The sequence below is a fragment of the Sorex fumeus genome, unplaced genomic scaffold (assembly GCF_029834395.1).
Source record: "Sorex fumeus unplaced genomic scaffold, SorFum_2.1 ptg000044l, whole genome shotgun sequence".
Classification (NCBI taxonomy): domain Eukaryota; kingdom Metazoa; phylum Chordata; class Mammalia; order Eulipotyphla; family Soricidae; genus Sorex; species Sorex fumeus.
The window spans coordinates 2,548,053-2,575,673 of record NW_026606101.1 but is presented as its reverse complement, the minus strand read 5'-3'; the positions used below and the strand labels follow the sequence as shown (position 1 = coordinate 2,575,673).

At 55.9% G+C, this 27,621-nt stretch overlaps 1 protein-coding gene across 1 annotated transcript; it reads left to right on the top strand.

Annotated features, from left to right (window-relative positions):
• The first annotated feature begins 797 nt into the window (after positions 1-797).
• GDAP1L1 (ganglioside induced differentiation associated protein 1 like 1) lies at positions 798-27,621 on the top strand. The gene is made up of 6 exons (XM_056122114.1): positions 798-1,066; positions 11,498-11,690; positions 13,222-13,395; positions 16,337-16,434; positions 18,203-18,317; positions 27,193-27,621. The coding sequence occupies exons 1-6, from the start codon at positions 815-817 to the stop codon at positions 27,534-27,536; spliced, it is 1,176 nt and encodes a 391-aa protein (XP_055978089.1). The 5' UTR covers positions 798-814; the 3' UTR covers positions 27,537-27,621.

Here is a 27,621-nt window from a genome sequence, read left to right as displayed (position 1 = left end):
AGTGCTCTGGGGTGTGTGTGTGTGTTTGTGTGTGTGTGTGTGTGTATGTGTGCATGCGTGCTTGTGTGTTTGTGCAGCCTTCCACACAGAGGCCAGGGCTTGCCAAGTGCCCGTGAGTATGCCTGTGTGTGTGTGTGTGTGTGTGTGTGTGTACAGCTCTCGGCACAGTGCCCTGGACTCACCAACTGCCAGTGTGTGTATGTTGTGTATCTATGTGTGTATGCTTGTGTGTGTATGTGTGTGTGTTTGCAGCCCTTCGCACAGAGCCCTGAACTCACCACGTGTCTGTGTGTGTCTATGTGTGTATGCTTGTGTGTGTGCATGTGTGTTTGTGTGTGTGTGTGTGTGTGTGTGTGCTTGCAAACCTCCGCACAGTGTCCTGGGCTCTCCAAGTGCCCGTATGTGTGTGTGCTTGTGTGTATGTGTGTTTTTGTGTGTGCATGCATGTGTGCATGCATGTGTATGCGTGTGTGTGTGTGTGCGTGTGTCCGGTAAATCGGGCTCTGCTCCCTCCTGCTCTCAGAGGTCCTGCAGGAGCAGAGTTACCCCAACACCAGCCTCGCCCCCCAGCCCAGCTCTTGGCAGGCATCGCGGGGCGCATCCTGGAGCAGCGGGCGTCCCGGGAGGCGTTTCTGCCGCTGGGGGCCGGGGCGCGGGGCGCCTGGCGGCGGCGGCGGCGACCGAACCCCGGGGGGCGCGGGGGGCGGGCGCTCCCGGGATCCCCGCCCCTCCCCCGCGCGCTGAGTAATGCCGTCGGCCGGGCGGGCGGGCGGGGAGCGAGCGCGCAGAGCGGCTGGCTCGGCCGGCCCATGTGATGCGGGGCGCGAGAGCCGCCGCCGCCGCCGCCCCAGCCTCCCGCTCGGCTCGCTCGCAGTGCGGGGCCGCCATGGCCACCCCCAACAACCTGACCCCCACCAACTGCAGCTGGTGGCCCATCTCGGCGCTGGAGAGCGATGCTGCCAAGCCGGCCGAGGCCCCCGACGCGCCCGAGGCGGCCAGCCCCGCCCATTGGCCCAAGGAGAGCCTGGTCCTGTACCACTGGACGCAGTCCTTCAGCTCCCAGAAGGTAGAGGGGCCCCGGGGCCCGGGCGGGGGCGGGGAGGGGGTCTGCGCCGCGCGCCGACGGTCCCCTCGCGGGCCCCCCGCGGCATCCGTGCATCGCCCCCGATCCTCGCAGCGTCCCCCCGCCCCCGGCCTCTCTCTCCCCGGGCGCGCGAAGAGACAAAGGCGAGGGGAGGGGAGTGGGCCCGGCCGGGGCTCCGGCCTGCATCCCCCCCTTACCCCCGAGCGCCCCCCGCGGGGTTTCCCTCCACCCCGCTGCCCCGGACCCCAGGGGGCTCCTCCAGGCCCGCAGGCTGGGGGTTGCCAGCGCGGGCGCCGGCCCTGTCCCCTCCCCCGTGTCTGGGGCTGAGAAACGAGCTCGGCCCGACCCGGATTGGGTTTTGCTTTTAAAGGTGCAGAAGGGTCCTGGGCACCTCTGGGACGCAGGGGTGGGGGGCGGAGGGCGGGGGGCGGGGACACCTGGGAATCCTGCCGGGTGCTGAGTTACCGGCTTCCCGCTTCCTGGGGGGTGAGGGCCCCGGCGCGGCGCCGGGGAGCCCCGGGGCACCTCTAGGGGCGCCATCCGCCCAGGGCCCCCTCGGGGTCTGAGGACCACGATTCAGCACCACGGCCAGGTCCTCGCCTGGGCCTAAGCGGCAGCCAGGGTGCACCGCTGGGACTTCAGCCTGGAAGGTCCCTTTGTTCCCTGCACTTACTTTCCAAGCGGAAAGCACGATTTTGCACAAAGGAAAGGGCCTTGGAATTCAAAGACTTGGGTTTGGGCTTGGTCCTGGCTCTCTTTCACCCTCTGGAAAATGACATTATTCCTGGGGAATAATCACGCCTTTAAAATCCCAAACCGCTTTTCAGGGTTGCTGAGAGCTGGCAGTCCTGAGGGTTCTGGCGTGGCACGGGTGACGCTCCCGGTCGACTCACGTTAGAATCCCTGCAGGACGCGGGTGATGCCCCAGCGGCCCGCGGCCCACCCCCAAAACCCGCACCCGCCTCCATGCGCCCCATGGCCCTTCCGAAGTCTCCGTTCCCCGCCCTCTGTGGCACCGCGTTCCTCCAGGGTCCTAACCGGGGCGAAATGAGGTGTGCCCACCTAGTTCCCATGGTGGCGCCTGGCATGGGGCCAGTTCTGTTAATAGCCGAGTTCTGATCGCGCCAAGGTGCGGGGTGAGGAGGGTTGGGGCCAGCCAAGGTCACGCTGGAGCGCGTCGGTACCTGTAGTGTGCGTGCAGGCTGCACTTCCTGAGCCAGATCGCTACGGGGAGGGGTGATGAGGGCATCACACTGACCTCTGGATTCCAGAGCCTTCTCCCACCCGGCACCTGGGAGCCAGTCCCAGCAGCTGACTGGACGGAAGGCAGAGGGATAATTCACGCATGCAGGGTCTCAGGGACCCTTTGCTCAGAGGTGGGGTCACTCACTATGGTTCCACTTGTAAGCAAGCATCCAACCCGGGCAGGCAGCGTGTTCCTCCTGCCTCTCTGACCAGGGCTTTCATCTCCCCGGGGACTCTGGGGGGCTCTCAAGGGGCTTAGAAGGCATGTAGCCTGGCACAGAGGGCTGGACTTTGCAGTCTGGTGATCTGAGTTCCAGTCTGCTCCAGAGTGCTTCCTGGCTATGTGACCTTGGACAAGTCACTTTCCCTCACTGTGCCCTAACACCCTCATCCACAAAGGGAGAACTTTTGCCTCTGACCCTGCAGAACTCCTGGGAGACTGAGAGTATGTGAGGGTGACGCGTGTGAACAGCAGCTCAGCAAGCTGGCCTCCTTTCCTCTCTGGGCCTGTAGGGCCTTGCCATATAGAACATCTGGGGAACATCTGTTCTCAAATGGTTTGTGAACCGATGGTGCAGAAAATAGATGGTTCTGGGACTGAACTGGCTGACCCAGGTTTGACCCCCAGAACCCACAGGAGTGATCCCTGAGTGCAGAGTCAGGAGTCAGCCCTGAGCACCGCTGGGTGTGGACCAAACATCACACACACACACACACACACACACACACACACACACACACAGAACAGGTTGTCCTCAGGGAGTGATGGTGGCTCTCCCGGGATATTGGGAAAATCTCCCATAGCCAGAGGGCAGCAGGATGGTGATGGGGGGACAGAACTCAGAGCCTGGGGCCAAACTGCCCAGGCCTCCATCTCACTGCCAGGCAGACACCCCTCGGCTGTGACTGAGAAGGACAGTAGCAGGTCCTGGGTAGGGTTGGGAGATTTCAGCACTTGCGTCCAGATACTGCCCAGGAGTCACACCTGGCAGGGACAGTGTCTCAGCCTGGACTCTCAGTGCAAGGACAGCTGGGAGGGGAGCGGCCATGTGGCCACATAGGACCTGCATGTGTGGGCGTCAGCACAGGGCCACACAGGACCCACAATATGCAGGAACCTCCCCCCTCCTCGTGGCATGGGAGGTGGGAGCATCTTGGAGGCGGTGGACACTGAATGGTCTCAGAGCCCTGAAAACAGATCTCAGGGTGAGTGTCCAGGTGCCACCAGAGGTGACCTTTGCGCCATGGGGCTCAGAGGGCTCCCTAAGTACACGTGGTAGATGTTAGGGTGCTGCTGATGTAGTAGGTAACCTCACTCTCCTCTTCCCTTGAGGATGGGGGTGGGATGATGTTGAGAAGGATAGATTGGTGGTGTAGAGACAGTACCGGGGTGAACAGGCTTGCTTGCACATGGACAACCCTGCTTTGATCCCCAATACCACATGGGATACTCGAGCATCACCAGGAGTGATCCCTGAGCACAGAGCCAGGAGTCAGCCCAGAGGACAGTTGGTGTGGTACAAGCACTACCTCCTCACAAAATAAAGGGGGCATAAAACACACGGAGTCAAGCCCCCAGTGTCTGGGTGCTATGTGATCACACAGTAAGTCCTCACCCTCTCTGGTCCTTGGTTTCCTGAGTAGGAAATTGAGCTCATTGTAGGATTCAACCAGCCCCCTCCTCCCCCAAAAGCTGGAAGGATTTCTTCATCCCTGTGTGCTCTGAGCTCGGAACATCTTAGCCTCACACCTGCTGGCTTTAAAAACCAAAACTGAGACTCTGGAGAGATAGTACAGCGGGGAAGGTGTTTGTCTTGCACGCAGCCAACGTGGGTTCAGTCCCCGGCATCTCATTTGATTTCCTGAGCCCCACCAGGAGTAACCCCTGAGCATTGCTGGGGGTGGCCCCAAAACCAAACAAACAAGATTGAGGAGCTGAAGATAGGACAGCAGGTAGAGCACTTGCCTTGCATACAGCCAGCCCGGTTCAATCCCCAGCACCCTACGTAGCCCCCCCAAGCCCGCAAGGAGTCATCCATGAGCACAGAGCAGGAGTAAGTCCTGAGCACTGCCATATGTGGCCCCCAAACAAACAAACAAACCCCAAGATTTCTCCTTACAACTGCAACTTGGACAAGTTCCTTACACTCTCTGGCTTCCATTTTTTTTTTTTTTTTTTGCAAAATGAGTCAAATATCTACTTCCTTAAGGATTTGGGGGATCAAGGTCTCAGAGCAGTGCCCTGTGCCCAGGAGTCTGGGGGCCTGCCTGGCACTCCACAGCAAGCCTGCTTTGAGGGCCTTCATCCCAGGCCCCCAACCCTCCTGTGTGGGGTTGTGTGTGTGAGTGAGTGTGTGTGTGTGTGTGTGTGTGTGTGAGAGAGAGAGAGAGAGAGAGAGAGAGAGAGAGAGAGAGAGAGAGAGAGAAGAGTCCGAGGGAGGAAAAAGTCTCTGGCCCAACTTTGGGCCTCCAAATAAAAGGCCCAGAAGTGGGTGCCCCCCAGGGGCCATATCAGACACTCAGGACTGCCCAGAGCACCCAGAGGTCCCTCCTCATATATACTATGGGGAAGGTATGAGAGACACCAGATGACCTCTCTCCCTTCCTCGAGAATCCGACTCCTGGGTGCCGCCCCACCCCTGCCCTGTCGTTGCCAGTCTGACCCGGCCTAGTGGGGCCCACAGGGAAAGACTGCACTCCTCAGCTCTCTCCCACTCAGGACACCTGCAGGGGCTTCCCAGAGATCTGGGGGCAGGGGGAGCCAGAGTCCTCACTCTGGCGTCAGGCCCTGCCCCATGGCGGGGGCTCTGGTGACAAGCCCCCAATCCATCAGGGAAAGCCTGAGACTTTCCCCCAAGCCATGCTTTTAACAGAAGACAACCCAAGCCCGAGGGTGCTCACTGTGCCCGACGCCCAATCAGCTGGAAGAAGAGCGACCGGCGGGCGGGGTGGAGAGCTGGGCCCGTTATGTAATCCCGAGTGTGGCTCAGGATTAACCCATTATATAACGTCGTGGCGAGGCCGGGCTGACGGGGAAGTCGTGATGAGCGTCTTCACACAGCGCCGAAGTGATGAAAATAACTGATTCTTCGTGGTGCCAGCCTGCCAGGCTCGGCTGCCTCCACGGTGCCCTGCCAGCTCCACTCCTGGCTCAAGGGAGGCTCTGTGGCAGCTGTGAACAGATGTCACGTTCACAGCCCGGGTCAAGGATGCCCTGACTTAGGCCACTCCAGACCCCTGGGCTCTTTGCTGCCTGCACCCGGGGTTCCCTCTGCCTGGAGCGCTCCCCTCCAAGTCTGCCCGAACCCCATCTGCACCTTTGTCCAGAGGTTCCCCTCCTCAGAGAAGCCTTTTTCAAATTTCCACGCAGGCACGGGAGCGATAGTCCAGCGGGGAGGGCATTTGCCTTGCACACCGCTGACCCTGGTTGGATCCCTGGCATCCCATAGGGTCCCCCAAACACCGCCAGGAGTAATTCCTGATGTGGAGCCAGGAGTGACCCCTGAGCACCATCGGATGCGACCCTCAGAAAAATAAAGAGAAAAATATCAAATTGTGGGACCAGAGCTATAGTACAACAGGGAGGGCTTTTTGCCTTGCATGTGGCCAACCTGGGTTCGATCCCCAACATGCCAAATGGTCCCTCGAGCACCACCAGGAATGATCCGCGAGTGAAGAGCCAGGAGTAACCCCTGAGTATCGCCGGGTGTGACCCAAAACGCCAAACAGGAAAAAAATTAAATTGCTACCTAGCTCCCTGGCACTCCAGCCTCCTCCTCGCTCTCAGAGGTTTTCTTTGTTTCCATCAACTCACCATTTTTGGACAGGTCAGAGCATGTGGCTTCTTCCCTGTGCCCTGTCCTGCTGTGGCGTCCGAGAGGCCTTCCGGTTGGGGTTTGCATCCCCATCACTTAAAACTACACCTGGCCCTGGAGTCAGCACCCCAGAAACAAGGAAGTGGATAAATTAATACCTTTTTATTGATCTACTCATTTTGATTTGGGGGTACACCCAGCAGTACTCAGGGCCTACTCCTGGCTTAGTGCTCAGGGCACTCACACAGAGCCTGATGGTGGGACCCGGGCCTCCTGCAGCTATTCCAGTCCAGCAAACCACATCCTGACCCTAAAGAGTGACATTTCAAAGGGACACATTTGGCTGGGCATGTGGCTCAGTGGTAGGGCCCAAATGTGGCATGAGGTGACATGCATGAGACCCTGGGTTCTATCAGCAACACCAGGGGAGGAAAATGAAAAACTTCAAAGCCACAAGGTGTTACCTAATCAAAAAATACATATTTCTTGGGTCCAGAGAGAAAGCGTAGCAGGTAAGATGCTTGCTTTGCATGCGGCTAATGTGGGTTCGATTCCTGGCATCCCATATGGTTTCCTGAGCATCACCCAGAGTCAATCGTGAGTGCAGAGTCAGGAGTGGCCCCTGAACATTTCTAGGTGACCCCCAAACAAACAAATAACATTTTTTTCTGGACCAGAGAGATAATTCAGGGATGAAGGGTGTGTGCTTTGCATGCACAAGACTCCAAGTTTGAGCCTGTATTGTTGGGATTCTGAGCAAGATTGGATGTGACCCCGAAGGTCTCTGCCACCTTTGGGCCTGAGGACTGGACATTGAGCCCATTAGCTGAGTATGCCAGGGAGAAATCTCTGGTCCCCTGAGCACTGCTGGGGAGGCACCATCCCCCAAAATAATAAAGACATTTGATTCTGCACATTTACAACTGCTCTAAGGAATAACATTTACTCATATGAAAGCAAAAATATTTCAGAGGTTAAGGTGTTTGCTTGCAGGTAGTTGACCCCAGTTTGATCCCTGGCACCACATCAGGTTCATCAGGCACCACCCTGAGCACAGAGCCAAGAGTAAGCTGTGAACATTGCCAGATGGGCACCTCTAGCACCCCTCCCCCGAAAAAATATTAAAACAGTTATTTAAGAGAAACAAAGATTCAGAGACTCAGAGTCTTTTTTTCAAAGTCACACAGCAACTGAATAGCTGTGGTGGCCGGGCAGAGACGCCCACCCAGCCCCTCACAAAGTTCCCCACGAACCAGGGCTGGGGTGAGGTGGGACAGTGCATAACTATGGCAACACAAGCCCAGGGCACATCTCAGCCCCCGTGGGGCAGACAGCCTGCCCAGGGTGGCTGATATCTCAGCACACCACATGGTGACCACCCTGGGCTCATCCAGCCCCTGGAGGGCAGAGATGGCAGATGGCCTCAGTGACTGCAAGCCCTCCCCCGCCCCCACCTCCTCGGCTGCCCTCCCCTGCAGCCCGGCTGAAGGAGGAAGCCTCCTTGGCCCCCAGCCAGCATGACCTGGGGACAGCTCGGAGCACGGCCATTGGGCCTTTAAGGACAGTCGCTTCCGCCTGGGCCGCAGCCCCACCTGCCACCTTCACTAGAGCTCCGGGCGCAGAGCCAGGGAGTGGTCCCAGGGGTAAATGCCCTACCAGGCTGCAAGATCAAATACCTGCACCTGCCACGGGCAGAGGCCTGGTTGGTTTCTCTCTGCCCTTTCCCAGGACTTAGCTTGGCAGGGCAGTCTGTTGGAGGACAGCAGGGAGGGAAGGACACGGCCTGGCGGGCTCCTTCCCAAGATGCCTCTGGGGCTCCTCCGAACACCACCCACCAGCCCAACCCTACAGAGACACGCAGGCACACTCACTGATGCACGCGTGCATGAGCGCTTACAATCACTCCTTCTGGGACACACACACACACGCATGTGCATACACACAGACACACGCACACACGGTGATTCCTCTCATGCTCAGACACACACACATGCGGTGATCCCTCTTATGCACACACACACACAAACACACTGAATTCCTCTCATGCTCAGACACACACATGCACACACACAGTGGTCCCTCTCATGCTCATACACACACACATAAAGCAGTTTCTCTCATGCTCACGTGCACACACACACACACACACGGTGGTCTCTCTCATGCTCAGACAGACACACACACACGGTGGTCCCTCTCATGCACACACACACACACACACACACACACACACACGGTGGTCTCTCTCATGCTCAGACAGACACACACAGTGGTCCCTCTCATACTCTCTCTCTCTCTCTCTCACACACACACACACACACACCCGGCAATCCCTCTCATGCTCACACACACCCCTGGGGCTGACCCTCGACCACAGCTGCTGCCCTGTTGCACATAGTATGTGGTTGCTTCCTGCTGTCGGGGGCTGCCAAGCCCACCCGGTGCCCTGTGTGGCGGCCACCCACCTACCACTGGGCAGTGGAGGGATGCTCTAAGGCCACACAGCTTTGCGGTGGCCCCACCCCCACTGCAGTGCCTGCTTTTGGCAAATAGAGCAGACGGGGCTGTGAGTGAGAGTTGGGGGCCCCAAGGTTAATCCCATCTCCTCCCCCAGAACCCCCCAAAGAGAAGGTGCATTCCTAACAGTGCTGTGGGTGTGGCATGGAATACTCTATCACTGTATCACTGTCATCCTGTTGTTCATCGATTTCCTCAAGCAGGCACCAGTAACATCTCCTTTGTCCTAGCCCTGAGACTTTAGAAAATGCCACATTCGAGGCCCTTTCAGGGTCAGGAGAATGAGACCCATCATTGGTACTGGTTTTAGGCATATTGAATATGCCACGCGGAGTTTGCCAGACTCTGCCAAGTGGGCAGGATACTCTTAGTTCTCCAGAGTAAGAACTAGATAATAAGATATCCCGGGAGCTGGGTTTTATAGTCTCTGGGTCTTGGCCGTTGATGGGATTACATGGCGCCGGGGGCAGTTGGTGGGTGTAACGCCTACATGCTGGAAGATGGGGGATCTGAGTGGAGGAAGCCCAGTCCCAATCCGAGCAGGCTTGGAGATCTAAGCCCCGGGTCCCGCACACCTGGGTTCTTCTGCCGGTTCCTTCATGTGTGAGACTCGTCCGAACGTGTGGAGAGTGGTCTTAAGCATCATGTAATACTCTAAGACAGTATTTTTCAGCCTTTCACACCTGCACACCTGTGTAAAGAAGAAATATAATCCAGAGACAACTGAGGAAGAAATGATAAAGTACTATAGGGGCAGGAGAGATGGTTCAATGGGGTTAGATGCTTTCCTTGTATGTGGCTGATCCCAGTTCGATCCCTGGCACCCCACATGATTCTCCAAGTGGTGCCAGGAGTGATCTCTGAGTGCAGAGCTAGAAGTAAGCTCTGAGCACCACTGGGCGTGGCCCTGAAACAAAACAAAATCATACTAAAGATCCCTAACAGTGCTGTCCTCCCGTTGTTCATCGATTTGCTCGAGCAGGCCCAGTAATGTCTCCATCATGAGACTTGTTGTTACTGTTTTAGGCATATCGAATACGTCACAGGGCGCTTGCCAGGCTTTGCCGTGCGGGCGAGATACTCTTGGTAGCTTGCTGGGCTCTCCGAGAGGGGCAGACAAATCGAACTCGGGTCAGCTTCGAGGGCCGCATGCAAGGCAAACACCCTACTTGCTGTGCTATTGTCCAGCCCTTCACAGTGATGTTACTAATAATACCACTGCTGAACCACGTATACCTGGTGTGGAGCTGCTGTGATTTACGGAGATTCCTGTGGACCAGCAGTTGAAAATAAGTGCTTCAGAACATCAGCCAGGGGTGCTAGGGGCAGGGTGGAGGGTGCGTGGGTGTGATCACACTGATGTTAGAGAATTGTTATTCATGGATTGGCTTCCTATGGGGCTCTTATCTACATCACCCATCTCACCTTGTGCCAGCCTCCAAGGAAGCACAGTCATTTCATAGACACTAGGCATCAGAGAGGCCAAGTGATCTTCTCAAGGTCACACAGAAAATGATATAGCAAAGACAGCCTTCAAGTCCAGCACTAGACAGTCCTCCAAAGCCTGGAGTGGAAACATGCGACTTCTCGGTGCTGCAGGCACATGCCATGGGACCTGTATGTTTGACCCTCACAGAACTGCTTGTCAGGCCCACATCTGAGAAGTGAGGAAAATGAGGCAGGCGCCTGTAAGCCTAGTGGTTACACCAAGTCACTAGCAAGTAAATGTGAGAGTTGGGCCCACTTTGGGGTACATGACTCCTGGGGACGGGAGGGAAGGGTGGTGAGTGAGGGACATTAACATTCGGGAGAGTGAGTCTTAGAGACACCCTGGCCCCTCAGTGGAAGCCCGAGTGGAGGGGAGGAGGTTACCAGACACCCTTTTGCCTGGGCCCTTGGGCAAGTCTCTGCCGAAAGCAGGGGATGTTGGGAACTGGAGCGATAGCACAGCAGGTAGGGTTTTTGCCTTGCACGCGGCCGACCCAGGTTCGAATCCCAGCATCCCATATGGTCCCCTGAGCACCGCTAGAAGTGATTCCTGAGTGCAGAGCCAGGAGTAACCCCTGAGCATCGCTGGGTGTGACCCAAAAAGAAAAAACAAAATGCAGGGGATGTTGGAAGATTTCTAACTGCTTCCAGGGCAGAAGTGTTGGACTGGGTCAGTCTCAAGGCTGTTAGCTTCCGCCGCCTCACTTGTTTGCTTGAGAACTATTGTGACTGAAGTGTTGTGTGAGTGTGAGCGAACGACTTGCCCTTTCTGGGCTTTTGTTTTGTCATGAAGGAAAACCGAGCGCTGTCATCCCCCTGGAGGTTCCTGTGAGTGTCCAGCTGAACGGGAAGGTGCTCAGGGGGCGGGGAGGATGCCACAGGTGTTGTCTAGTCATCCTTCCTCTCACTGGTTGAGAGATTTGAGAAATTCGGCTTCTGGTTGTTCTATGCCTGGAGGCCAGGCTGAGTGTCCAGCTGTGAGCATGCATGGGCTGGCATCAGTGCCCAGGTAGCGCTGGGTTCTGTTTGTGATCAAGGGACCGACTCAGAAACTGTAAGGAATCTCGGCACACGCACACAGAAGGGCAAGAACCCTTCCCCGGGGATGTCCCTCGGTGGCCCTCCACTGCCCCTAGCCCCCAGCAGGCGGGAGTGTGTTAGCGGCACCCTGAGACAACCTCCCTGCCCCCTGCCCTGCTCTGCATGCCAGGTGGTGTCCACATGGGCACTGGCTGCCCACTCTGTCTCGGCACCTGGGCAGTGTCCACGTGGTCACTGGCTCCTGGCTCTGCCCTGGCACCTGAACAGGGTCCACGTGGTCACTGCTCCCCGCTCTCTCCGGCGCCAGGTGCGGCTGGTGATCGCCGAGAAGGGGCTGGCGTGTGAGGAGCGGGACGTGAGCCTCCCGCAGAGCGAGCACAAGGAGCCGTGGTTCATGCGGCTCAACCTGGGGGAGGAGGTGCCCGTCATCATCCACCGGGACAACATCATCAGCGACTACGACCAGATCATCGACTACGTGGAGCGCACGTTCACGGGGGGTAAGGCCGCGGAGGACACCGCTCTCGGGGAGGGGCCCAGCGCACCCCCAAACCAAGCCACAGGCAGGCCACACATGCCCGGGGAACTCCAGACACCCCCCACTCTGATTTCCCAGGCTCCCCCTTAGAAATATGTATATAAATACGTGTGTGTGTGTGTGTGTGTATATATATATATATATATATATATATATATATATATATGTTGCTTTTTGGGTCACACCCAGCGATGCTCAGGGGTTACTCCTGGCTCTGCACTCAGAAATTGCTCCTGGCAGTGCTCGGGGAACCCTATGGGATACCAGGGATCGAACCTGGGTCAGTTGTGTGCAAGGCAAACGCCCTACCCGCTGTGCTATCGCTCCAGCCCCCTTTGGAAATATTTACAGGGGCTGCTCGCTCTTCAAGCCTGTTCTCCCCTTGAACGCATAGCTGGCTCGCTGGTCTCTGCTTCCCTCTCCGGAGAAGCCCGTGTTCTCTCTTGCATACACACGTCTCGCTTTCTTCCCCTCGCCTCTTTCTACATCAGTTAAACAGTACAGAAGTATTTAACGGGCCTATTGCCATCTTCCCAGGCACTCTGCAGGCCTGGATACAGCCGCAGGCATGGTCAGGACCCGTGCATGTCCGCTAATTCCCCCACAGATAGGACCCAGGCCTCCAGAAACCAATCTGGAAACATGGTCCGGACCGGAGCCACTCTGGAACCCTCCAGCCTTGAGCTCCCAGTCCTGAGCCCCCACCCCTCGGGCCAGTAGCAGCTTCCAGGTGGATCTGCAAATGTTTCTACACCCCATTAAGAAGCCTGGGCAGCAGGGAGGCCAGTGGCCAGATGTGTGAGACACCATTAAAAAAAAATCACATTATTCTTACCAGCAACAACAACAGCAACAAAACACACAAGCAGATTTACTTAAAAAATTAAAAGAATGTGAGTTTGCGGTCAGCAATGAAAATTCCAGAAGGCTTGGCCGGGGCAGGCCTTGCACACTCAAGAATCCAAGTTAGATGCCTGGGCCCACCTGGCCCCCTGAGCACCCTTGGGCGGCCCCAGCAGCCCCCCAGCTGGGACCCCGCAGGGCTGCCCTGCCGGGCTGACACGGGTTGGGTGGGCTGAGTAGGGTGGGAGTGGCCGCTGGGCTCCAAACCTCTGCTTGGGAGAGACCCTAAAACAAAACCAAGAAGGGTTCGGTTCCAGATACCCAGAACCCCGCATCCCCTCGGTGGTAATGAGCCTGGGTTGCCGAGGAGCACGCGGGACTCTAGTGCAGAGGGAGCAGGCGGCAGAACCCCCAGGGTCCCCTGCAGCGGGGCCCACGGGTGAGGTGGGCCGGACCCCTGGGCCATGACGTCACATAATTCCAGGAGGTGGGGGGAGTGGGCAGTGACCCCCGGGCCGTGACGTCACATAGTCCCAGGAGGTGGGGGGAGAGGGCAGTGGCTGAGGCCGGCCCCTCTAAGTGGGGGTGGGGTGGGGCGGGCGCTGGGAGGCGGGTCCCGCGCCCCAGCCCCGCCCCGCTGCGCCCTGCAGAGCACGTGGTGGCCCTGATGCCCGAGGCGGGCAGCCCACAGCACGCGCGGGTACTGCAGTACCGGGAGCTACTGGACGCGCTGCCCATGGACGCCTACACGCACGGCTGCATCCTGCACCCCGAGCTCACCACCGACTCCATGATCCCCAAGTACGCCACGGCTGAGATCCGCAGTGAGTGCAGGGGGGCCCCAGAGTCCCCGTGTCTGCCCAAGCCCACCCCCACCCTGCCCGTGCCTGTCCCTCCTTCCCTCGGCGTCTCTCTCCTTCTCACTGGATTCCTTTCTCGCTTTCTCACCCTGTGTCCACTCCCACGTGTTCTCGTTCTCCAGCCCCCCCCCCACCCCCCTCCTTCCTATCTCCTACCCCAATTTTGTGCTCTGTTCCTATGCTGAGCCGGGAACCTCGGCCCAGAATTGTTATTTATTTATTTTTTTTTTTTTTGTCTTTCTGGGTCCGCACCTGGTGATGCTCAGGGGTTCCTCCTGGCTCTGCACTCAGGAATCACTCCTGGCGGTGCTCGGGGACCATATAGGGTGCCGGGGTTTGAATCTGGGTCCGCCACGTGTAAGGCAAATGCCCTCCCTGCTGTGCTATCGCTCCAGTTCCCACACCCTGATTTTTTTTAACACGTATGTAGGTAAAACCCAAAAACCAGTTGGTCAAAAATATTGGGGATGGAGTTGAGACACACCCGATGGTGCTCAGGGTTTACTCCTAGCTCTGTGCTCAAGGCACATTCCTAGTGATGCCAGGGATTGAACTGGGAGAAGTGTACTTAACCCTGGTACAAATGCTCTGGCCCCAATTAAAAATGTTTAACCTGGGGGCTGGAGCAATAGCACAGCGGGTGAGGGCATTTGCCTTGCACGCGGCCAACCGGGGTTCAATTCCCAGCATCCCATATGGTCCCCCGAGCACCGCCAGGAGTGATTCCTGAGTGCAAAGCCAGGAGAAACCCCTGTGCATCGCCGGGTGTGACCCAAAAATAATAATAAAAAAAAAGTTTAGCCTTGTGCCAGAGTTAGGACAGGGAGGCTGTGGGGTGCAGAGACTCCTGAAACCCAATAGCCTCCAGGACCGAGCAGAGGAGATAAGGGGGAGAGGGAGTCAAGGGAAAGTCAGCAGCCTGGAGGTCACCCCAGGGGAGCCTGGAGAGTGGGTCTGGCAGGAGAGGGTCAGAGTCTCGTGGACAGCACAGGGAGAAACAGGTCACTGGAGCTGAGTGGGTGGACCCGGAAGTGGTCTTGGTTGCCTCTGGGTGAGCAGTGATGGTGGAAGGACTGGGGGGAAGCACTGTCCCTTCTGTCAGGTGTTAGGGCGGTGGGGGTCTGTCTCCTCGGAGGGGCAGAGGGGAGCTCAGGGCTCCTGCCTAGTTCCAGAAGAAGGGTGGTACCTCTGGGTGGGCAAAGATCCTAATTGGTCCCAACCTTCCCACTGCCTGGTCTGGCCCGGCCTCCCAGTGTCCTTAGAGAATCTACGGGTGACTCCAGGCCACTGGCAGAGAGAAGAAGCTGACCTTGACCTTTGGGGGTATGAAACATTTGTGAGACACAGCCCTCAAGCCTGCACAAGCTGAGGATGCTTTTAGTAGGTGTCATATCATTGTAGGGAGCAGGGTGAGGAAGGGGGAGGTTTACATATCTCACATTCATTCATTCAGTCATGACATCCTCACCCAGTCTGTGTTCTGCACCAGGCCTGTGCTGGATCGGAAGGGAACAGAGATGAATCTGGCCCAGCCGCTGTTCTCTGGAGGTTCAGATGCTGGGGGAAGACACCCACCCAGCGGCAACTCATCTTGCATGAAGACACCATGTGCATCAGTACAGGCTGTGCACTGCACACAGACAGGAAATGCTCTGTATACAGACTTCACAGTGAATAGGGCAGGGCTGTGCCAGCTCTGATTGGTCCACGGGCAGATATCTATAGAGTACACTCGAGGACAAGGGCATCAAGTGTGAAATCTCGAGAGGGAAGCTTCACGGAGGAGGTGACCTTGAGCTCCGTCTGGAAGGGGCAAGTTGGGGGGCCAGAGACGGTGATTCTGGGAGGAAGGAGGAGTTAGCGTGAGTGAAGATCTGAAGGTCGGGAACGGTCTGGCACAGTCAGAGAACATGAAGATTTGAAGGGCCTGAAATATTCCCATCTGGGGGAATCCCAGTGGGAGATGGAGTTGGTGTAGGGAGAGAACATGGGACCAGAGAACTGCCCCTGCCCCACTGTGTGTGTCCACCTCCTCATGTGAGAACCCCAGCTGATGCTCAGGCTCCTGTCCAGGCGAGGTCATGGACACCTCTCTCCTCTGGAGACCCATTCTCAGGCGCTGACTTGAATTTCACCCTTGACCGCCTTTCCATCACTCGGGCCTTTGGGTGTCATTAAAAGCCCAGGTGTAGGGCTGGAAAGACAGCACAGGAGCTCAGACACTTATCTTGCATGCTGTTGACCCTGGTTTGATTTCAGCATCCTCTGTGGTCCCTGAGCACCACCTGAGGTCCATCCTGAGCAGAGCCAGGAACAGCCCCTGAGCACTGCCAGGTGTGACCCAAATATTTGCTCCCCCCTCCCGCCAAACAAGTCCCAGGAATGATTAGGTCGTGGAGATCCTAAATTTCCAGGGAAACTAGCCTCACCACAGTGGAGGTTTCAAGACACCAGAAGTCTCTGGCTATAGGTTTTTGGTTTTATTTTTTCAGTAAACAAGCTTTACCATGTGGGATATTGGCTCCCGACTGCAGGAAATGTTGGGAGAGACACTTGCTGGAGTACGGGGCTTGTCCAGGGTTGGGGTTGCATCTGTGTTCCAGAAAACTCCCCCTGAGGGCCTCTCCTTCCAGGGATGGAAGTGTTCTAGATGCTATGCACCACAGGCCAGTGGCTTTGGGGGCAGTACAACGTCCTGCCCACTGTCCCTTCTGGTCAAGCCTGTGTCTCTGGGTCAGGCCTGCTCCAGCCCACCGCTGGATGATCTCACTGTTCCATTCACTGCCCTCGGGACTGGGAAGAATGACTCCCGGGACAAATGTTGGGGTGGGCCCTCTCCTAGTTGTGCGGGGTCTGGGGGAACCCTGGTTCTCCAAAGGACCAGGCTGGGCTGTTCTCTCTGCAGGGCACTTAGCCAACGCCACCACAGACCTCATGAAGCTGGACCATGAAGAAGAACCCCAGCTTTCGGAGCCCTACCTCTCCAAACAGAAGAAGCTCATGGTGAGGCCTGGGGCGGGCAGCCCAGAGCCAGCTGGGGGTGGGGAGGAGGGCGAAACTCCAGGTATGACCCGGCAGGCTGCTAGGCTGGGCACACACGATCCTGCCCTGATGAGGAGTCCTGTGTCCTAGAGGAAGGGGTGAGTGAGGGGCAGGAGGAGAAGCCAGTGGGGCAGGGGGCTGATGGGAAGAAGGGAAGAGCACGTTCTTCTGAGCCCACATGGGAGCTTTGGAGCATAAAGAGCACACACGGCTGATCCACTTGGGATGGGGCAGCCTTGTGTGGTCAGTCACATGCCAGATTGCGTTGCAGGAGGCATGGGAGGGTGTGGGTGACAGATGGCTCCCAAATATTTTTTTTCTTTTGGGGGAGGGTTTGAGGGCCACACCCAGTGGTGCTCGGGGTTCACTCCTGGTTCTGCACTCTGGGATTACTCATGGCAGGCTTCAGAGAGCCATAGGTGGTACCGAACTCGGGTTGGCTGCGTGCAAGGCAGGCACCCAACATGTTGCACAATGGTTGTGGTTCCTCCCAACTAGTTCTGGGCAGCTCTTCATTGGCTGGGAGCAACACCCCGAGAAGGGGCTTCTAGAGTCCCCCCAATCAACCAACTCTCCGGCACCAAGCCAAATCCACAGCGTGGTTGTGAAAGGCATTAGCAGGAAGGAAGACACACCCACAGCCTTCACTGTATCACTGTCATCCTGTTGTTCATTGATTGCCTCAAGCAGGACCCAGTAAAGTCTCCTTCGTCCTAGCCCTGAGGTTTTAAAAAGTGCCACATTCGAGGCTCTTTCAGGGTCAGGAGAATGAGAACCTTCATTGTTACTGGTTTTTGGCATATTGAATACGACACAGGGAGTTTGCCAGACTCTGCCGTGTGGGCAGGATACTTTTGGTAGCCTGCCAGGTTCTCCAGAGTAAGAACTAGATATAAGATGTTGCGGGGCCACGAATGTGGCCACGTGCTCCCGGGAGCAGGGCTTTATAGTCTCTGGGTTTTGGCCGTTGATGGGATTACACAGCGCGGGGGGGGGGGGGGGGGGGCAGGGGGGCACTTGGTGGGTGTAACGCCTACATACTGGAAGATGGGGGATCTGGGTGGAGGAGGCCCCAGTCCCAATCCAAGCAGGCTTGGAGATCTATGCCCCAGGTCCCACACACCTGGGTTCTTCTGCCGGTTGCTTTATGGTGAGGCTCTTCCGAACGTGTGGAGAGTGGTCTTAAGCATGGCTGTGGCTGAAACCAGAGGTCTTCAGCTGCTGGGGATCTCGGGGTGGGGAGGGAAACTCAACCCACCCTCCTCCAAGGGTGAGGACTGCCAGGTGTGGAGGCAGGAGACTCTGCACTGTTCTCTTCCAGGAGCAGAGTTTTGTAGTCTCTGGGTCTTGGCGGTTGATGGGATTACACAGCACGGGGGGTGCAGTTGGTGGGTGTAACACCTACATAGTGGAAGATGGGGGATCTGGGTGGAGGAGGCCTCAGTCCTCCACCACAGCCTTAGGTGAGGAAAACCACACCCATGTAATTAGGCAGAGAAGCCACGCCCACAGCCTTCGGGGAGGAAAGCCACGCCCACCTCATTAGGCCGATGGAAGCCACTCCCACAGCCAGAGCGGTAAGGTGAGAGAAGCCACGCCCACAGCCTTAGGGAGCGGAAAGCCACTCCCACAGCCTTAGGAGGTGGGGACTACCCCTCTTGGGAGTCCACTCAGGCCATTCTCTGCAGTCTCAGCTCCAGGGAGGCCAACACAGCTCTTCTGCCCCCAGGCCAAGATCCTGGAGCACGATGACGTGAGCTACCTGAAGAAGATTCTCGGGGAGCTGGCCATGGTGCTGGACCAGATCGAGGCCGAGCTGGAGAAGAGGAAGCTGGAGAATGAGGGTGGGTGCCTACACCGGGGTCCGGAGGCATGCTGCAGCCCCTCCAGCCCGCCCTGCCCCTGCCTGTCCTGACCGCTCTTATCCCCTCCCCGCCAACGACCACAGCGGGCGCTCTCTTGTCATTTCTCTGGGTCTCGTAAAATGCGGCTCTAATAGGGCTCAGACGAGCTGGAGAGATAGCACAGCGGTAGGGCGTTTGCCTTACAAGCGGCCAACAAGGCCGACCCAGGTTCGATTCCTCCGCCCCTCTCGGAGAGCCCGGCAAGCTACCGAGAGTATTCGATATGCCAAACACAGTAACAACCAAGTCTCCAATGGAGACGTTACTGGGCCCGCTCGAGCAAATCGACGATCAACGGGAGGGCCTTTACTTACTTACTTAATAGGGCTCATCATGCAATAGCTCGCCCAGCCGGACCCCTCACTCTTATTCCCTAGTGTTTAATGAAGGGTGGTGATGATGTCGGTGGGGACCTGCCCGCTGCCCAGCTCACCTCTCCCCTGCACAACGGACAACAGAAGATGCAGCTGCTGCCTGTGCAGTGAGAACCAGGCCCAACCGACTCCTGGGCTCTCTTTTTTTTCCCCTTTATTTATTTTTTTTATTAGTGAAACACCGTGAGGTACAGTTATAGACTTACAAATTTTTGTGCTTGGGTTTCAGTTATACAATGATCAAGTACCCATCCCTCCACCAGCGCCCATCCTCCACCACCGCGGGTCCCAGCATCCTTCCCACTCCCCGTCCCCCCGTCCCACCCTGCCTCTGTGGCAGGGCATTCCCCCTTGTTCTCGCTCTCTCTTCTTTTGGGTCCTGTGTTTTGCAAGAGAGGCATTGAGTGGCAATCATGTTTGGTCTATAGTCTACTTTCAGCATGCTTCTCCCATCCTGGGAGGATCCTCCCAACACCCTTTTTTTGGTGCTCCCTTCTCTATCTGAGCTGCCTTTTCCCCTAGCATGTGTGGCTGGCCTCCAAGTCATGGAGCAAAATTCCTGGTACTAATCTCAGCCACTCCTGGGTGTTAGTCTCCCATTTTTTTGGGTGGGAGGGAATCACACTCGGCAATGCACAGGGGTCACTCTTGGCTTTGCACTCAGGTATCACACCTGGCGGTGCTCAGGGGACCCTATGGGATGCTGGGATTCGAACCTGGGCTGGCCACGTGCAAGGCAAACGCCCTACCCTCTGTGCTATCACTCCAGCCTCTCCTGGGCTCTCTCTTCCCACTCGGCTCTCCCCCAGGACCCTGAGCACACACAGTTTCCAAGCTGTCCAGCACCTCTGCCCTCTGCCTGGAAACCTGATGCAGCTTCCAGGCTGTCACCTCACCTCTGCCCCGCTGCCTGATTTCATTTTTCAGGCCATTTGGATCCGTTTCCTCACGCGCCGTCCTCACCGCCTCCTCCTTCGGGCTGTGTTCTGGATCTTCCCATCTTGCTCTGTTTTAGGTGACATGTTAGCCTTGTCTTCTCAACTATGCAAATTTATGCAGCCTCTGCAAGTGCTGTTACATTCACAGCTTCACACGCACACACCCACGCACAAAAACAAGCACACATATGCACACACACGCGTACACGCGTACGCGCACACACATGCATCCACACGCACACACACGTGCACATACGTGTGTGCACACGTATGAGGACACGTGCTCATGTTTGTGGGAGGCTTGTGGAGCCTGGTGTTGGAAAAGATGGATTTAGAGTTAGGAAGTCTTGTTAGAGGTCTGGCTTCGCTATCTGTCCCGTGTGACTTGCACAAGCTGTTTTCTCTATGTTTTTTTTTTTAATTTTTTAATTTTTTTTAAATTTTTATCAGTGAGACACCATGAGGTACAGTTGTAGACTTACAAATTTACAAAATTTTGTGCTTGGGCTTCAATTATACAATGATCAAATACCTATCCCTCCACCAGTGCCCATTTTCCACCACCACGGGTCCCAGTATCCCTCCCACCCCCCCATCCCCCCCATCCCACCCTGCCTCTGTGGCAGGGCATTCCCTTTTGTTCTTTCCTTTTGGGTGTTGTGGTTATTATTTTTTTGAGGGGAGGGAGATACACACTGGCAGTGCTCAGGGACTCATCTGGCTCAGTGCCCAGGGGTAAGCCTTGGCAACACTCGAAGACCAGGTAGTGCCCGAGAACAAAGCATCGACCCACCACCCCCAAGCTGTCTCGCCATTCTTGTTTTCTCTGTTGGAGCCCAGTTTCCTCGGCCATACAGTGTGGTGATGATACAACAGCATCCAACCTTAGTCCTGCTGGATTCTTGTAAAACTTAAAGGCACTTGGGAAAGTGCAGTATGTATGAGAGCTGATGGGTGCACATTCTCAAGACAGGAAGGGGGGGCAGGGTGATAGGGCTAGGGGTAGGCCACTTGCCTGGCTTGCGACTGACCTGGGTTCAATCCTCACCACCCCATCTGGTCCTTCCAGCTCTCCAGGAGTGATCCCTGAGCACAGAGCCAGAAGTAATCCCTAAACATCGCTGGGTATGGCCCAAAAATGAAAAATAAGGGTTGGGGGGGAGCCCAGCAAACTAATAACGTCTTTCCCTGAGGGCATCAACTCTTAGTGAGGGCAGGAACCCCGGCATCTCAGCCAAGGCCTCTAGCACAGGGTGCCCCAGACACCCAGGGCCTCAGCAGGACCCAGCAGGCACCCCAGGAGGCAGCTGTCCCCAGTCCATTCTGGAAAATAACATGGTCTGGTCCAGTGAGTAAAGAAAAAACTCAGGGAGAAGCTTCCTCATGTCTCCCAGAAGCTACTTTGAGGGGTTGCTTAGGGCCCCACGGGCAGAGGGACCTCTCAGGCTGGCCTTGGGCTGACAGTCCCAATTCCACCCTTCTCCACTGGTGAGAATGAAATAAAACTCCTCAACGGAGGTAGGATTTATTTATTTGGGGGTTTGGGGATCACACCCCATGGTGCTCAGGGACTATTCCCGGCTCTGTACTCACCAGCTCCTCAATGCTGCTGGGATTAGAATAATCCGGGTGGCAATTGATGGGAACAAGTGCCTCACTCCTGCACTATCTCTCCAGCCCGGGAGGTGTCGCTAAAGACCAGGCCTGAGGGACCGGAAGGAGCCAGCCTAGTGGCCCTGAGGGGCAGCGGCTGGTGGGGGGTGGGGGGAGCAGGCGGTGAATAGGGGATCACCCCCCTCTTGGCTCCTGTGTGATGGGTGAGGAGAAGGATGCTGGAGAGAGCTGGTGACAAAGAGGTGACATCATGGGCCTGTTTAGAATCTAGACCTTGGCCTCTATTTAGGATTTTGCCTATATTTAGAACCCAGCCTACCTACAGGCCTGCAGCGGGAAGTCCCGGGAGGCCTCTGAGATGAGGCTCGAATCTAACTTTTACTGCTTAACCCATAAACTTCGGGGAAGAGCCTCCTGTCCCAGCACGTGATGTGTGGGAAGTCTGGGCTGGGCTCTGCTGGGCTGGTTCACGTCTGTGCCCCAGGGGAAGCCACTGTGGCCAGCTGGCAGTGGGATCTCACTGACAGGTCCAAGGTCAGAGATCAGCATGGGAGTCACTGGGCCGGGGATTGTCTGCCTTCCTGCCGGCACTGACCCTCGCTGGGCCTCTCCCTAGCCTCCTCTTCAGAAGACCAGTTACTATGTCCTTCTTTCTCCTCACCCCAAGCCCCTTCCCCCATGCCCACTGTCATCTCCTCTCCTCTCTGACAGAAAACTGTAGCACGCGAAGCTGTGTTCATCCCCCCCAAGCATCAGTGCCCACACAGACCCCCGTCTATGCCAAGGCTAGGATGCTTCTTCGTTAATCACCTCTGTTGGGGCCGGAGTCATGGTACAGCACGTAGGGCACTTGCCTTGCACACGGCCCACCTGAGTTTGATTCCCGGCATCCCATATGTTCCTTCAGCCATCACCAGGACTCATTCCTGAATGCAAAGCCAGGAGTGACCCTTGAGCACCATTGGGTGTGGCCCCCAAACAAAAAATCATATCTGTTGTTTAGTTTTCTTGGGGGGGGGTCAGAGCTGACGATGCTTAAGGGGTGCAGCTGGCTCTGCACTCAGGGATCACTCCTGGCGGTGCTCGGGAAATCATATGGGATGCCGGGGATGGACCCCGGTCAACCACGTGCAAGGCAGGCACCCTCCCCCTGTCCTATCGCTCCGCCCCTAAATCACATCTGGAGTGTTTCTCAGCATCTATCCCTTCATGGGGCTCTGTTCTCTCTCTTACATTTAGCTCACAAATTAAGATTTAGTAAAAACCGGGCAGCACACACGCCCTTGAACTAGCCGGGGGTGACCCCTTCCCTGGAGGGCAGTTGGGGCTCACCCTCCCTACCCCACCTGTGAAATCAGGGCCTTCAGTCTCTTCTTCTAGATCATTTTTTTCATCAGCTTGGGGTGTTCCCGCAGGACCACTGTCCCTGCCTCACTTCTGGCAGAACCAAGGAGTCACATTTGCTCTAGGCCTCTGTTCCTCTCCTTCCTCCCTCTTTTTTTTTTGCTTCTTGGGTCACACCCGGCGACGCTCAGGGGTTACTCCTGGCTCATGCACTCAGGAATTGCTCCTGGCGGTGCTCGGGGGACCATACGGGATGCTGGGAATCGAACCTGTGTTGGCCATGTTGGCTGCATGCAAGGCAAACGCCCTACCACTGTGCTATCGCTCCAGCCCCTTCCTCCCTCTCTTGAGCTCTCTCCCACAGGCTTCCCTCATCAGCATCTGCTCCACCAACTCTGGTGAAAGTCACCAGCCTCCCCCAATATGCACTCCCATTTCTCAGTGCTCTTTCCTAGGTCTCTCCAGTATGTGAGCATAGCTGAGTCTTTCCCTCTCCCAGGAAAGTTTCCTTCTTTGGTTTCTGAGACCCCACACCCTCCCAACTCACCTCCCACCCCACCCCCGTGTCCTCATCATCCTCCTTGGTTACTTTATTTTTGTGTGTGTCTGGGACATACCCAGTGGTGCTCAAGGCTACTCCTGGCTCAGTGCTCAGGAATCATGCCTCGACAATCTCTCTGGTCCCCATTGTGGTTTTCTACTTGAGGTCCTGGAACTATTTTTTTGTTTGTTTTTCGGCCACGTCTTGGCTGTGCGCAGGGTTTACTCCTGGTTCTGTGCTCAGGAATGATTCCTGGCAGACTCAGGAGACCAAAGGTGGTGCCAGGGATCTAATCTGGGTCAGCCACATGCAAGGCCTGACCCATGGTGCTAGGGCTCTGGCCTGTGTCTAGTGCGAGATGCCCACCCTTGGTCCTTTTCTCTGGTCTGTCCTCTCTTCATACCCTGAACATTCTGCCGGATAAACATTTGTTTGTCAAATAAATCAATGCATAGACAATAAGACACAGAGTGAAGGTGGATTTGGACTTGGCTGGTGGGGGGATATCGGATTTGAGCAATAAGAGTTGACAGGTACAGGGGCTGGAGCGATAGCACAGCAGGTAGGGCGTTTGCCTTGCACGCCGCCGACCCGGGTTCGATTCCCAGCATCCCATATGGTCCCCTGAGCACTGCCAGAGGTGATCCTGAGTGCAGAGCCAGAAGTGACTCCTGTGCATCATTGGGTGTGACCCAAAAAGGAAAAAGAAAAAGGAGTTGACAGGTACAGAGGGGCAAGCTTCCCAGGACAGCAGATAGCCCAGGAAGAATGTGTGTGTGTGTGTGGGGGGGGTGTTCTGAGTGTGGGGTACAGCAGCTGTAAAGGCCAGTGACTGAAATGGGTGTCACTCTGGGGCTTGGGGGGTAAAGTGCACAGTTCTTGGGCCGTTCTTGATAAATCCAGGTGCTGGAGATAAGTCAACAACTGACAAAGCTGGAGGCAGGCCAGGAGCTGGGCATTATCAGTCCGTCCTTCTGTCCATCAGAGCCTGGGGCTTTGGGCGCTGAGGTGATTTAGAACAAAGAGCTCCGGAACTTTGAGTCCAGACAGTGGGACAAATGTGTTTCCCAAGCTCTTGGACTCCATGAATGTGAAACAATGAATGAATGAACACCCAGAGTGGACAAGGAGGTCTGCACTTGGACGAGAAGTGCAAAGAACCAGCCGACCTGAACGCTGGTGACAAAAATCAGAGTCGGGAGCAAGGCGAGGCCACGAGGGCGAGGAGGGACAACAAGGGGTCCTCCTTGGGGGCCCCCTCCCTGTGAGAGCAGAAGGGAAGATCAGAGCAGAGACACCGGCCAGCAGGGGCCAAGGCTCATGAGAGAAACCTAGGAAGCTGTTCAACAGGAAACACAAAACCAGTGTCACTGGCCAGCTACCCCCGCCCCGGGGAGCTTGGAATGGGGGTGAGGAGATAGAGAGGGCCTCAGAGACTTCTCTTCCTTTAAATATTTTTATTTGATGATGAAAAACAATCCATACCCAGGACTGGAGCCAGAGTACAGCAGGGAGGGCGCCTGCACGCGACTGACCTGGGTTCTATCCCCAGCACTACAAATGGCCTCCCGAGCCCACCAGGAGTGAGCACAGAGTCGGGAGTGAGCCTAAGCACCGCCTGGTGTGGTTCCAAAACAAAAAGAGAAAAGTTCCAGAGCCCCTCGGACAGAAAGAATGTCCCTTTGATCCTAACGAGTTTTTAGAAAAATACCTCTTTTTATGGCCTTGCCAGGCTCGAACCCTGGGCCTCACATGTTTGAGGTATGTGCGTTGCTGCTGAGTCACGTCCTCTGCCGCCAGGCAGAATCTGAAATCGCTGAATGATTCTCCATTCTTAAAGCCCCTTGGCCTGGAATCTTTCTGAGACGTGGTTCTGGGATAGCTTGTATTTCTGTCCTAACTTAGTTGAGTTTTCTTCTTGGTTTTGGAAACGTGTATTTGAGACTTCTCTGTTTGGTAGCATAAAAATATGTGTAGTATTTCTTTTGTTGGTTTGATTCAGTTGGGGACCATACCTAGTGGCACTCAGGGGCCCACCAGTGATTCTCAGAGACCCATGCAGTGCCAGGGATCCAACCTGGGCCTTCTGTGTGCAAAATGTGTGTCTAATTTATTAAGCTACTCCTCTGGTCCAGCATCTCTCACAATGTTATATGAATATGGGCTGGAGTGATAGCACAGTGGTAGGGCGTTTGATTTGCACATGACCGGCCTGGCCAAGCCAGGTTCGATTCCTCCACCCCTCTCGGAGAGCCCGGCAAGCTACCGAGAGTATCTCGCCCGCACGGCAAAGCCTGGCAAGCTACCCATGACGTATTCAGTATGCCAAACACAGTAACAACAAGTCTCACAATGGAGATGTTACTGGGCCCGCTCGAGCAAATTGATGAACAACGGGAGGACAGTGCAGTGCAGTGGACCCATATATACATATATACATGTATCTGTGCATATATGAGTATGTATATAGGTGTGTACATGTATATATATACATGTATATGTCTATTGGTTTGAGAGCCATACCAGCGTGTATCAGTGCATATTTGAGTGTGTGCATAGATGTGCAGATGTGCACATATATATATATATATATACATGTATATGTATATGTCTGTATTAGTTTGGGGGCCATACCAGCAATGCCCAGGTGCTACTCCTAGCTCAGTGCTTGCAGATTGCTCCTAGAGGTGCTTGTGGTCTAGTCCTCTGAGTTATGTCCTGACCCCCAAATCTCTATATTCTAACGAAACACACCTTCTAACGTCTAAAAATAAAATAAGCATACACGCTTGCACTTCAAAAGGCAGTTGACTTAAAAATGTACGTAGGGCTAGAAAGGAAAGTCCAAAGACCGAAGCACGTCTTTCATATGCAGGAGGCCCATGCATTCGATCCCCGACATTGTGTGGTCACCTGAGCCAGGCCAGAGGGACTCCCAAGCACTGACCCAGGAGCACCTCCAAGCATGGCCTGCTCTGGCCTCCAAAGAAACAAAAGACAAAAACAAAATCTGTAGTTGGGGAGGCACTTGCCTTGCATGCAGCTGCCTTGGGTTCGATCCCTGGCATCCCATACGGTCCCCTGAGCACTGCCAGGAGTAATTCCTGAGTGCAGAGCCAGGAGTAGGCCCTGAGCAGTTATGTGTGACCCAAAAAGCCACCCTCCCCACAAAAAAGAAATCTGTAGTCATAGAGTCAGTATTGTTAAACCGAACCATTATCTCCCCAGAGAAATCACATGAAGACAAATTGCAAAGGGTCTTTTTTGGCTAGTTTGGCTAGTTCGAGTTGTCCAGCTCACCGACACAGTTGGAAGCCTTCTCAGAACGAGCGGCCCTGAGTCTCAAAAGTGAAGGGCCTTTATACCATAGCATTATATAATAGGGACTTTCTGCTGACCACCCTTTTGGCTGCAATCTGAGGGACTTTCCACTACTTGTACTTAGCTGATTGGTTATAAGTCGGAGTTATGTAAAGGTTACACGGGGGAGCTTCCCCACCTGCACTTGATTGGTAACTTTATTTATTTATTTATTTATTTATTTGCTTTTTGGGTCACACCCAGTGATGCTCCGGGGTTACTCCTGGCTCTGCACTCAGGAATTACTCCTGGCGGTGCTCAGGGGACCATATGGGATGCTGGGAATCGAAGCCGGGTCGGCCGCGCGCAAGGCAAAACGCCCTACCCGCTGTGCTATCGCTCCAGCCCCATTGATTGGTAACTTTAATGGACCTCACCATGGCTGTCTCACTTCGGGGAAATCTTAAGTCCATTCTGGGTATCTGTGCTCAACTCCAGGAATTCTGGAACCGAAACTTAGGAGGCCTAGCCTTCTTCTGGCTGCTTTCTGAGGCTGTCATGGCTCTGCCTTTGCTCCCCTGTCTCTCGGTCTAAAGAGGACAGGCGTCGCCAGGGAGCGTGTAACCTGGGGAGACTGCGGTGGGCGGTGTGGGGGAGACGGGGGAGCGAGGCTGACCGCTGCCCTGTCCTCTGCGTCCCCGCAGGGCAGAAGTGTGAGCTGTGGCTGTGCGGCTGCGCCTTCACCCTGGCCGACGTGCTGCTGGGTGCCACGCTGCACCGCCTCAAGTTCCTGGGACTGTCCAAGAAATACTGGGAAGACGGCAGCCGGCCCAACCTGCAGTCCTTCTTCGAGCGCGTGCAGAAGCGCTTTGCCTTCCGGAAAGTCCTGGGAGACATCCACACCACCCTGCTGTCGGCCGTCATCCCCAACGCCTTCCGGCTGGTCAAGCGGAAACCGCCCTCCTTCCTGGGGGCGTCCTTCCTCATGGGCTCCCTGGGCGGAATGGGCTACTTTGCCTACTGGTACCTCAAGAAAAAATACATCTAGAGGCGGCCCTGGGGGCCGGTGGCTGACTGTCGGTGTCTCTGTGCTGTGTGTCCTCCCCACGAGCCCCCGGTCCTGCCCCCTTGCC